General features: G+C 49.4%; 1 protein-coding gene across 1 annotated transcript in view; it reads left to right on the forward strand.

The window, feature by feature from the left end:
• Positions 1–12,926, forward strand: part of agbl2 (AGBL carboxypeptidase 2) — a 257,815-nt gene that overhangs the window by 84,916 nt on the left and 159,973 nt on the right. Inside the window, exons 10-11 of the mRNA XM_059975339.1 lie at positions 877–977; positions 1,271–1,401. Coding sequence (XP_059831322.1) covers positions 877–977; positions 1,271–1,401 — 232 coding nt within the window. The remainder of the gene's footprint in view (positions 1–876; positions 978–1,270; positions 1,402–12,926) is intronic.

The raw sequence follows: 12,926 nt of genomic DNA on the forward strand, positions 1-12,926 counted from the left end.
CTCGGTCTGATAGGAGCTGCAGCTGGACGCACCTTTTGCAGGTGTGGTCATCAGGGACAACTGTGTTGACCCTGACCTCCCACATACTGCATACGGAGCACACCACTGCTCTGACTGTCTCCCCCATACCTGAACTGGATTAATAGAATAAGTCTAAAAAGCACCTAGCGACCTTACCTTCTTCCCCTCAGCGAACAATCACACAAGCTTACCGAAGTCCCCTTACGCCGAAGCCCACTTAGCCAAAGCCCAGGACTCTGCTTCCACGGACTCCGCTGCCCGCTCGACGCTGCCCGCTCTGAAAAGAAGTCCTGCCTTTTAAAGTGCGCGCTCGATGCTCGACGCTGACGATCCTTGGGAGTGTCTCTGATGAAGTTCTTCCAGCATATCTGCATGTGTTGCTCAAGATTTCCAGCATATGCAGTATCTCTTCATGTTTATTTATTAATTAGAGATACAATACGAAGCAGGCCCACACTGCCCAGCAACCCACCTATTTAATCCCCAGCCTAATCACAGGGCAATTTACAATGATCAAATAACCTACCAACCGGTACGTCTTTGGACTGTGGGAGGAAACCAACAGCACCTGGAGGAAACCCATGTGGCCCATGGGGAGAACAGACAAACTCCTTATGGAATTGAACTCTGTACTGCAGCGTCGCACAAGCTGCACTTGTGTCTCTGGCTTGGAGACCGAGCCAGTTTATAGCAAACTTAGGGATGTCCATCTGTTGGAGGAATCAAAGAGGCACAGCTCTGAGAAGGAATTAGTACCACTTGCAGCAGGCAAGAGGGTCTTTGAGTAGGTTGGAGCTGAGGCATGGAGTCTGATGTACTGTTTTACTGAAAGCTGTAAATATTACCATTTTACAGGCAACCGCAGGGCCACCCACTTCAGCACAGAAGACCTGAAGTCACTGGGATACCACTTCTGTGACACCCTTCTGGACTTTTGTGATCCAGACCACTCAAAGGTTAGTCCTGCCCTCCCAAAGCTGAGAAACCATAGGATATCAAACTGCTTTCACTTCGAGTGAAGAGCAGTCTTTACCAAGGTTCACGGGTTCTCTTAGCCCTGCACTTAGATGTATGGCTCTACATATAGGCACATAACATTTCTTAAGCACCTCACACACAACAGAGTGTGTGGCTGTCTGTCATGTGACAATGTAAACACATGCGGTGATCATTGTAAATTGAGGCCCGTGTGATGTGTACCCCCATGTATAGACTTGCTTTGATTCCTTGTTTCTCACACACCCTACAGTTTGAGCAGTGCCTGGCAGAGGTTCATGCAACTCTACAGAAGGAGGTCCGTCAGCGGCTGGAGAGGATGGGGCGCGAGTATAATTTGGATGTGGCACTCAGTGATCTCTCCATATCAGACTTGGAATCGAGGTGTGAGCACAGATCGGATGAAGAGGGTGCTGGAGTGTTAGATGTGAGAAAGGGAAATGAATGACAAGTGCTGCGTATGGTAGCAGAGTAGTTATAGGCTGATAAACAGACTCAAACATACACAAACACAATTCACAATCTAATTCAGTAAGCATGGATGAAGTATTAGTGAAGCCCTCGAGCCTGCTCCACCATTTGATGAGATGAAGGATGATCCATCTGTAACTTCTACCCCACATTCCTGTCTAACTTTTCACACCCTTGCTTGCCAAGAATCTACCTATTTTTGCTTTAATATCACTGGAGACTCTCCTTCCACTACCCTTTGCACTGTACAGACCCACTGCACTCTCAGATTTAAAGGAAAACTGCTCCAACTCCATATGAAATGGATGACCCATCTATTAAACAATAAACACAGTTCTACATTCTCCCACAGAAGGAAATGTTTCTCCACATCCGTCCTCTGTGGACTCCCCTTCAAGAACGTGACAGGTCACATTCCTGATACTTACTATTTATTATTTCTTTATTTGTTTTTAGTATTTGCACCATGTATTGTCTTTTGTGCGTTGGATTTTGTCAGTCTTTGCTGCGTGCAGCTTTTCATTGACTCTGTTGTGTTCTTTGTGTTTACTGTGAATGCCCGCAAGAAAATGAATCTGAGTAGTACATGGTGATGTCTATGCATATTGATAATAAATTTACTTTGAACATCGATTCCCCAACTTTGGGAAAAAATATTCACGATATCTATGTCCCTCATGATTTTACACACCTGTGTAAGATCAACTCTCATTCTCCAATGCTCGCATGAATAAAGTCCTAACCTATCCAACCTCTCTCAGTCCCACGAGTCCTGGCAACATCTCCTCTGCACTCTTTCCAGCTCAATAGCATCCTTCCTATATCAGGTTGACAAAAACTGAACACAATATTCAAAATTAAGCCTCATGAATATCTTTACAACTGCAACCTAACATGCCAACTTTCCTACTCAATACCCCAAGTACCATAAGCCTTCTTCATTACTGTATACCTGTGACATCCCTTTCAGGGAATCATGTTCTTGTACTTCCCGATCCCTCTGTTCTACAACACTCCACAGGGCCCTGTCAGGGAGGGCAGACAGATACAGTCCAACAGGGTAAGTCTGTCACAGGCTGTACCTTAGAAGTACTTTAAAAATATTATCCAAATGTATTGCCGTGTCTGAAAATCAAACATATCAGTTGTGTAACATGCCGTTTTCCAAGTCCCCAACGTAACGTTACCAAATCAACTCTGCATTAGCTCCAGGCTGTGAATTAGATCAGCCTGTTCCTTTTATTGACATTGACTGGTTATATCTACTTCTATTTACTGGGAACTGCTCTTCAGATCCGATGTTAACTAATCAGCCCAGAAGGCATCCACATTACAGGACTCTTCAGGTAGTGTGATGTATGAATTGACGGAGTGTTGACAACTCTGCCTGATACATTCTCCACACTGCCAGGAGAATGCTCAGCGCAACATCTGTCATCAAAATCCCCACCATTTATGCATTGCCATCTGCTCACAGCTACCAATGGGCACAAGGAACAGGACCCTGAATTAGCACACCACCATGTTCAAATACAAATACATACTTCCCTTCAATCACTTACTTGGTGAACTGGCTAGCATGCTCCAATTCATTGCGGTTTAGCAACACTATGACGATTTTGATAATTGTGCAAAAAGATGAAATTCTGTTCTAATTCTGTTCTTTCTTCTAAAGTTGTGTGTAGCCAATATTTAATTGATGTTTTTCTTGTGAATGTGCTTGTGTGATGCTATATGCTGCAGGCAAGTTTTACATAGCACCTATGCATGTGAGTTTAAAATCGGTAAAATCCTATTGCATCTGCCCCATATTACCTTAAATCTAAGTCCTTTAGTTCTTCATTACCCCACCTTCAGAAAAAGACTATGTACTTGCTGTATCTATGTCCCGCATGATTTCATACATCTCTATAAGAACACCCCAGTGAATACAGTCAAAGTCTGTCCACCCTCAGCCCAGTGAATAATGTCACAGTCTGTCCACCCTCTCCCAGTGAATAATATCATAGTCTGTACACCCTCACCCCAATGAGTAATGTCACAGTCTGTCCACCCTCTCCCCAGTGAATAATGTGATAGTCTGTCCACTCTCACCCCAGTGAGTAACGTCACAGTCTGTCCACGCTCTCCCCACTGAATGTCACAGTCTGTCCACCATCTCCGCAGTGAATACAGTCACAGTCTGTCCACCCTCTCCCCAATGAGTAATGTCACAGTCTGTCCACCCTCTCCACAGTGAATACAGTCACAGTCTGTCCACGCTCTCCCCAGTGAATGTCACAGTCTGTCCACCCTCACCCCAGTGAATACAGTCACAGACTGTCCACCCTCACCCCAGTGAATAATGTCACAGTCTGCCCACCATCTCCCCAGTGAATACAGTCACAGTCTGTCCACTCTCTCCCCAGTGAATAATGTCACAGTCTGTCCACCCTCACCCCAGCGAATAATGTCATAGTCTGTCCTCCCTCACCCCAGTGAATACAGTCACAGTCTGTCCACCCTCACCCCAGTGAGTAATGTCACAGTCTGTCCACCCTCTCCCCAGTGAATAATGTCACAGTCTGTCCACCCTCTCCCCAGTGAATAATGTCACAGTCTGTCCACCCTCACCCCAGTGAGTAATGTCACAGTCTGTCCACCATCTCCCCAGTGAGTAATGTTACAATCTGTCCACCCTCAACCCAGTGAATAGAGTCACAGTTTGTGCACTCTCACCCCAGTGAATAATGTCACAGTCTGTCCACCCTCACCCCTGTGAATAATGTCATAGTCTGTCCAAAATCTCCCCAGTCAATACAGTCACAGTCTGTCCACCCTCTCCCCAGCGAATAATGTCACAGTCTGCCCACCCTCTCCCCAGTGAATAATGTCACAGTCTGTCCACCCTCTCCCCAGTGAATACAGTCACAGTCTGTCCACCCTCACCCCTGTGAGTAATGTCACAGTCTGACCACCTTCACCCCAGTGAATACAGTCACAGTCTGTCCACCCTCACCCCAGTGAGTAATGTCAAAGTCTGTCCACCCTCTCCCCAGTGAATACAGTCACATTCTGTCCACCATCTCCCCAGTGAATACAGTCACAGTATGTCCACCCTCACCCCTGTGAATAATGTCACAGTCTGTCCACCCTCACCCCAGTGAGTAATGTCACAGTCTGTCCACCCTCACCCCAGTGAATAATGTCACAGTCTGTCCCACCTCTCCCCAGTGAATAATGTCACAGTCTGTCCACCCTCACCCCAGTGAGTAATGTCACAGTCTGTCCACCCTCAACCCAGTGAATAGAGTCACAGTTTGTGCACCCTCACCCCAGTGAATAATGTCACAGTCTGTCCACCCTCACCCCTGTGAATAATGTCATAGTCTGTCCACCCTCTCACCAGTGAGTAATGTCACAGTCTGTCCACACTCTCCCAGTGAGTAATGTCACAGTCTGTCCACACTCTCCCCAGTGAATACAGTCACAGTCTGTCTACCCTCTCCCCAGTGAATAATGACACAGTCTGTCCACCCTCTCCCCAGTGAAAACAGTCACAGTCTGTCCACCATCTCCCCAGTGGGTAATGTCACAGTCTGTCCACCATCTCCCCAGTGGGTAATGTCACAGTCTGTCCTCCCGCAACCCTGTGAATAGAGTCACAGTCTGTCCACCCTCACCCCAGTGAATAATGTCATAGTTCGTCCACCCTCTCACCAGTGAGTAATGTCACAGTCTGTCCACCCTATCCCCAGTGAATAATGTCACAGTCTGTACACCCTCACCCCAGTGAGTAATGTCACAGTCTGTCCTCCCTCACCCCAGTGAATACAGTCACAGTCTGTCCACCCTCACCCCAGTGAGTAATGTCACAGTCTGACCACCTTCACCCCAGTGAATAATGTCACAGTCTGTCCACCCACACCCCAGTGAATAATGTCACTGTCTGTCTACCCTCTCCCCAGTGAAAACAGTCACATTCTGTCCACCGTCACCCCGTGAGTAATGTCACAGTCTGTCCACCCTCTCCCAGTGAATAATATCATAGTCTGTACACCCTCACCCCAATGAGTAATGTCACAGTCTGTCCACCCTCTCCCCAGTGAATAATGTGATAGTCTGTCCACTCTCACCCCAGTGAGTAACGTCACAGTCTGTCCACGCTCTCCCCACTGAATGTCACAGTCTGTCCACCATCTCCGCAGTGAATACAGTCACAGTCTGTCCACCCTCTCCACAATGAGTAATGTCACAGTCTGTCCACTCTCACCCCAGTGAATAATGTCACAGTCTGTCCACCCTCACCCCAGCGAATAAAGTCATAGTCTGTCCTCCCTCACCCCAGTGAATACAGTCACAGTCTGTCCACCCTCACCCCAGTGAGTAATGTCACAGTCTGTCCACCCTCTCCCCAGTGAATAATGTCACAGTCTGTCCACCCTCTCCCCAGTGAATAATGTCACAGTCTGTCCACCCTCACCCCAGTGAGTAATGTCACAGTCTGTCCACCATCTCCCCAGTGAGTAATGTTACAATCTGTCCACCCTCAACCCAGTGAATAGAGTCACAGTTTGTGCACCCTCACCCCAGTGAATAATGTCACAGTCTGTCCACCCTCACCCCTGTGAATAATGTCATAGTCTGTCCAAAATCTCCCCAGTCAATACAGTCACAGTCTGTCCACCCTCTCCCCAGCGAATAATGTCACAGTCTGCCCACCCTCTCCCCAGTGAATAATGTCACAGTCTGTCCACCCTCTCCCCAGTGAATACAGTCACAGTCTGTCCACCCTCACCCCTGTGAGTAATGTCACAGTCTGACCACCTTCACCCCAGTGAATACAGTCACAGTCTGTCCACCCTCACCCCAGTGAGTAATGTCAAAGTCTGTCCACCCTCTCCCCAGTAAATACAGTCACATTCTGTCCACCATCTCCCCAGTGAATACAGTCACAGTATGTCCACCCTCACCCCTGTGAATAATGTCACAGTCTGTCCACCCTCACCCCAGTGAGTAATGTCACAGTCTGTCCACCCTCACCCCAGTGAATAATGTCACAGTCTGTCCCACCTCTCCCCAGTGAATAATGTCACAGTCTGTCCACCCTCACCCCAGTGAGTAATGTCACAGTCTGTCCACCCTCAACCCAGTGAATAGAGTCACAGTTTGTGCACCCTCACCCCAGTGAATAATGTCACAGTCTGTCCACCCTCACCCCTGTGAATAATGTCATAGACTGTCCACCCTCTCACCAGTGAGTAATGTCACAGTCTGTCCACACTCTCCCAGTGAGTAATGTCACAGTCTGTCCACACTCTCCCCAGTGAATACAGTCACAGTCTGTCTACCCTCTCCCCAGTGAATAATGACACAGTCTGTCCACCCTCTCCCCAGTGAAAACAGTCACAGTCTGTCCACCATCTCCCCAGTGGGGAATGTCACAGTCTGTCCACCATCTCCCCAGTGGGTAATGTCACAGTCTGTCCTCCCGCAACCCTGTGAATAGAGTCACAGTCTGTCCACCCTCACCCCAGTGAATAATGTCATAGTTCGTCCACCCTCTCACCAGTGAGTAATGTCACAGTCTGTCCACCCTATCCCCAGTGAATAATGTCACAGTCTGTACACCCTCACCCCAGTGAGTAATGTCACAGTCGGTCCACACTCACCCCAGTGAATACAGTCACACTCTGTCCACACTCACCCCAGTGAGTAATGTCACAGTCTGTCCTCCCTCACCCCAGTGAATACAGTCACAGTCTGTCCACCCTCACCCCAGTGAGTAATGTCACAGTCTGTCCACCCTCTCCCCAGTGAATACAGTCACAGTCTGTCCACCCTCACCCCAGTGAGTAATGTCACAGTCTGACCACCTTCACCCCAGTGAATAATGTCACAGTCTGTCCACCCACACCCCAGTGAATAATGTCACTGTCTGTCTACCCTCGCCCCAGTGAAAACAGTCACATTCTGTCCACCGTCACCCCGTGAGTAATGTCACAGTCTGTCCTCCCTCACCCCAGTGAATACAGTCACAGTCTGTTCACCCTCTCCCCAGTGAATAATGTCACACTCTGTCCTCCCTCACCCCAGTGAGTAATGTTACACTCTGTCCTCCCTTACCCCAGTGAATAGAGTCACAGTCTGTCCACCCTCAACCCAGTGAATACAGTCACAGTTTGTGCACCCTCACCCCAGTGAATAATGTCACAGTCTGTCCACCCTCACCCCAGAGAATAATGTCATAGTCTGTCCAAAATCTCCCCAGTCAATACAGTCACAGTCTGTCCACCCTCACCCCAGCGAATAATGTCACAGTCTGTCCACCCCAACCCCAGTGAGTAATGTCACAGTCTGTCCACCCTCTCACCAGTGAATAATGTCACAGTCTGTCCACCCTCTCCCCAGTGAATACAGTCACAGTCTGTCCACCCTCACCCCTGTGAGTAATGTCACAGTCTGACCACCTTCACCCCAGTGAATACAGTCACAGTCTGTCCACCCTCACCCCAGTGAGTAATGTCAAAGTCTGTCCACCCTCTCCCCAGTGAATACAGTCACATTCTGTCCACCATCTCCCCAGTGAATACAGTCACAGTATGTCCACCCTCACCCCTGTGAATAATGTCACAGTCTGTCCAACCTCACCCCAGTGAGTAATGTCACAGTCTGTCCACCCTCACCCCAGTGAATAATGTCACAGTCTGTCCCACCTCTCCCCAGTGAATAATGTCACAGTCTGTCCACCCTCACCCCAGTGAGTAATGTCACAGTCTGTCCACCCTCAACCCAGTGAATAGAGTCACAGTTTGTGCACCCTTACCCCAGTGAATAATGTCACAGTCTGTCCACCCTCACCCCTGTGAATAATGTCATAGTCTGTCCACCCTCTCACCAGTGAGTAATGTCACAGTCTGTCCACACTCTCCCAGTGAGTAATGTCACACTCTGTCCACACTCACCCCAGTGAGTAATGTCACAGTCTGTCCTCCCTCACCCCAGTGAATACAGTCACAGTCTGTCCACCCTCACCCCAGTGAGTAATGTCACAGTCTGTCCACCCTCTCCCCAGTGAATACAGTCACAGTCTGTCCACCCACACCCCAGTGAATAATGTCACAGTCTGTCTACCCTCGCCCCAGTGAAAACAGTCACATTCTGTCCACCGTCACCCCGTGAGTAATGGCACAGTCTGTCGACCCTCACCCCAGTGAATACAGTCTCAGTCTGTCCACCCTCTCCCCAGTGAATAATGTCACACTCTGTCCTCCCTCACCCCAGTGAGTAATGTTACACTCTGTCCTCCCTTACCCCAGTGAATAGAGTCACAGTCTGTCCACCCTCAAACCAGTGAATACAGTCACAGTTTGTGCACCCTCACCCCAGTGAATAATGTCACAGTCTGTCCACCCTCACCCCAGAGAATAATGTCATAGTCTGTCCAAAATCTCCCCAGTCAATACAGTCACAGTCTGTCCACCCTCACCCCAGCGAATAATGTCACAGTCTGCCCATCCTCTCCCCAGTGAATAATGTCACAGTCTGTCCACCCCAACCCCAGTGAGTAATGTCACAGTCTGTCCACCCTCTCACCAGTGAATAATGTCACAGTCTGTCCACCCTCTCCCCAGTGAATACAGTCACAGTCTGTCCACCCTCACCCCTGTGAGTAATGTCACAGTCTGACCACCTTCACCCCAGTGAATACAGTCACAGTCTGTCCACCCTCACCCCAGTGAGTAATGTCAAAGTCTGTCCACCCTCTCCCCAGTGAATACAGTCACAGTATGTCCACCCTCACCCCTGTGAATAATGTCACAGTCTGTCCACCCTCACCCCAGTGAATAATGTCACAGTCTGTCCCACCTCTCCCCAGTGAATAATGTCACAGTCTGTCCACTCTCACCCCAGTGAGTAATGTCACAGTCTGTCCACCCTCAACCCAGTGAATAGAGTCACAGTTTGTGCACCCTCACCCCAGTGAATAATGTCACAGTCTGTCCACCCTCACCCCTGTGAATAATGTCATAGTCTGTCCACCCTCTCACCAGTGAGTAATGTCACAGTCTGTCCACACTCTCCCAGTGAGTAATGTCACAGTCTGTCCACACTCTCCCCAGTGAATAATGTAACAGTCTGTCCACCCTCACCCTAGTGAATACAGTCACAGTCTGTCTACCCTCTCCCCAGTGAATAATGACACAGTCTGTCCACCCTCTCCCCAGTGAGTAATGTCACAATCTGTCCACCCTCTCCCCAGTAAACGTCACAGTCTGTCTACCCTCTCCCCAGTGAAAACAGTCACAGTCTGTCCACCATCTCCCCAGTGGGTAATGTCACAGTCTGTCCACACTCTCCCAGTGAGTAATGTCACAGTCTGTCCACACTCTCCCCAGTGAATAATGTAACAGTCTGTCCACCCTCACCCCTGTGAATAATGTCATAGTCTGTCCACCCTCTCACCAGTGAGTAATGTCACAGTCTGTCCACACTCTCCCAGTGAGTAATGTCACAGTCTGTCCACACTCTCCCCAGTGAATAATGTAACAGTCTGTCCACCCTCACCCCAGTGAATACAGTCACAGTCTGTCTACCCTCTCCCCAGTGAATAATGACACAGTCTGTCCACCCTCTCCCCAGTGAGTAATGTCACAATCTGTCCACCCTCTCCCCAGTAAACGTCACAGTCTGTCTACCCTCTCCCCAGTGAAAACAGTCACAGTCTGTCCATCATCTCCCCAGTGGGTAATGTCACAGTCTGTCCTCCCGCAACCCTGTGAATAGAGTCACAGTCTGTGCACCCTCACCCCAGTGAATAATGTCACAGTCTGTCCACCCTCTCCCAGTGAATAATGTCACAGTCTGTACACCCTCTCACCAGTGAATAATGTCACAGTCTGTCCACCCTCACCCCAGTGAATAATGTCATAGTTCGTCCACCCTCTCACCAGTGAGTAATGTCACAGTCTGTACACCCTCACCGCAGTGAATAATGTCACAGTCTGTACACCCTCACCCCAGTGAGTAATGTCACAGTCTGTCCTCCCTCACCCCAGTGAATACAGTCACACTCTGTCCACACTCACCCCAGTGAGTAATGTCACAGTCTGTCCTCCCTCACCCCAGTGAATACAGTCACAATCTGTCCACCGTCACCCCCGTGAGTAATGTCACAGTCTGTCCTCCCTCACCCCAGTGAATACAGTCACACTCTGTCCACCCTCTCCCCAGTGAATAATGTCACACTCTGTCCTCCCTCACCCCAGTGAGTAATGTTACACTCTGTCCTCCCTTACCCCAGTGAATAGAGTCACAGTCTGTCCACCCTCACCCCAGTGGGTAATGTCACAGTCTGTCCACCCTCTCCCCAGTGAATGCAGTCACAGTCTGTCCACCCTCACCCCAGAGAATAATGTCATAGTCTGTCCAAAATCTCCCCAGTCAATACAGTCACAGTCTGTCCACCCTCACCCCAGCGAATAATGTCACAGTCTGTCCATCCTCTCCCCAGTGAATAATGTCACAGTCTGTCCACCCTCACCCCAGTGAGTAATGTCACAGTCTGTCCACCCTCACCCCAGTGAATAATGTCACAGTCTGTCCACCCTCTCCCCAGTGAATAATGTCACAGTCTGTCCACCCTCACCCCAGTGAGTAATGTCACAGTCTGTCCACCATCTCCCCAGTGAGTAATGTTACAGTCTGTCCACCCTCAACCCAGTGTATAGAGTCACAGTTTGTGCACCCTCACCCCAGTGAATAATGTCAGTCTGTCCACGCTCACCCCAGAGAATAATGTCATAGTCTGTCCAAAATCTCCCCAGTCAATACAGTCACAGTCTGTCCACCCTCACCCCAGCGAATAATGTCACAGTCTGTCCATCCTCTCCCCAGTGAATAATGTCACAGTCTGTCCACCCTCACCCCAGTGAGTAATGTCACAGTCTGTCCACCCTCTCACCAGTGAGTAATGTCACAGTCTGTCCACATTCTCCCCAGTGAATAATGTCACAGTCTGTCCACCCTCACCCCAGTGAATACAGTCACATTCTGTCCACCATCTCCCCAGTGAACACAGTCACAGTCTGTCTACCCTCACCCCAGTGAATAATGACACAGTCTGTCCACCCTTTCCCCAGTGAGTAATGTCACAGTCTGTCCACCCTCTCCACAGTGAATACAGTCACAGTCTGTCCACGCTCTCCCCAGTGAATGTCACAGTCTGTCCACCCTCACCCCAGTGAATACAGTCACAGACTGTCCACCCTCACCCCAGTGAATAATGTCACAGTCTGTCCACTCTCTCCCCAGTGAATAATGTCACAGTCTGTCTACCCTCACCCCAGCGAATAATGTCATAGTCTGTCCTCCCTCACCCCAGTGAATACAGTCACAGTCTGTCCACCCTCACCCCAGTGAGTAATGTCACAGTCTGTCCACCCTCTCCCCAGTGAATAATGTCACAGTCTGTCCACCCTCACCCCAGTGAGTAATGTCACAGTCTGTCCACCATCTCCCCAGTGAGTAATGTTACAGTCTGTCCACCCTTAACCCAGTGAATAGAGTCACAGTTTGTGCACCCTCACCCTAGTGAATAATGTCACAGTCTGTCCACCCTCACCCCAGAGAATAATGTCATAGTCTGTCCAAAATCTCCCCAGTCAATACAGTCACAGTCTGTCCACCCTCACCCCAGTGAGTAATGTCACAGTCTGTGCACACTCTCCCCAGTGAATAATGTAACAGTCTGTCCACCCTCACCCCTGTGAATAATGTCACAGTCTGTCCACCCTCTCCCCAGTGAATAATGTCACAGTCTGTCCACCCTCACCCCAGTGAATAATGTCACAGTCTGTCCACCCTCTCCCCAGTAAACGTCACAGTCAGTCCACCCTCACCCCAGTGAGTAATGTCACAGTCTGTCCACCATCTCCCCAGTGTGTAATGTTACAGTCTGTCCACCCTCAACCGAGTGAATAGTCACAGTTTGTGCACCCTCACCCCAGTGAATAATGTCACAGTCTGTCCACACTCTCCCCAGTGAATAATGTCACAGTCTGTCCACCCTCACCTCTGTGAATAATGACACAGTCTGTCCACCCTTTCCCCAGTGAGTAATGTCACAGTCTGTCCACCATCTCCCCAGTGAATACAGTCACAGTCTGTCCACCCTCACCCCAGTGAGTAATGTCACAGTCTGTCCACCATCTCCCCAGTGAATACAGTCACAGTCTGTCCACCCTCACCCCAGTGAATAATGTCACAGCCTGTCCACCCTCACCCCTGTGAATAATGTCATAGTCTGTCCACCCTCTCACCAGTGAGTAATGTCACAGTCTGTCCACACTCTCCCAGTGAGTAATGTCACAGTCTGTCCACACTCTCCCCAGTGAATAATGTAACAGTCTGTCCACCCTCACCCCAGTGAATACAGTCACAGTCTGTCTACCCTCTCC

This window comes from Hypanus sabinus, chromosome 7, assembly GCF_030144855.1.
Source record: "Hypanus sabinus isolate sHypSab1 chromosome 7, sHypSab1.hap1, whole genome shotgun sequence".
In the NCBI taxonomy this organism is placed as follows: Eukaryota; Metazoa; Chordata; class Chondrichthyes; order Myliobatiformes; family Dasyatidae; genus Hypanus; species Hypanus sabinus.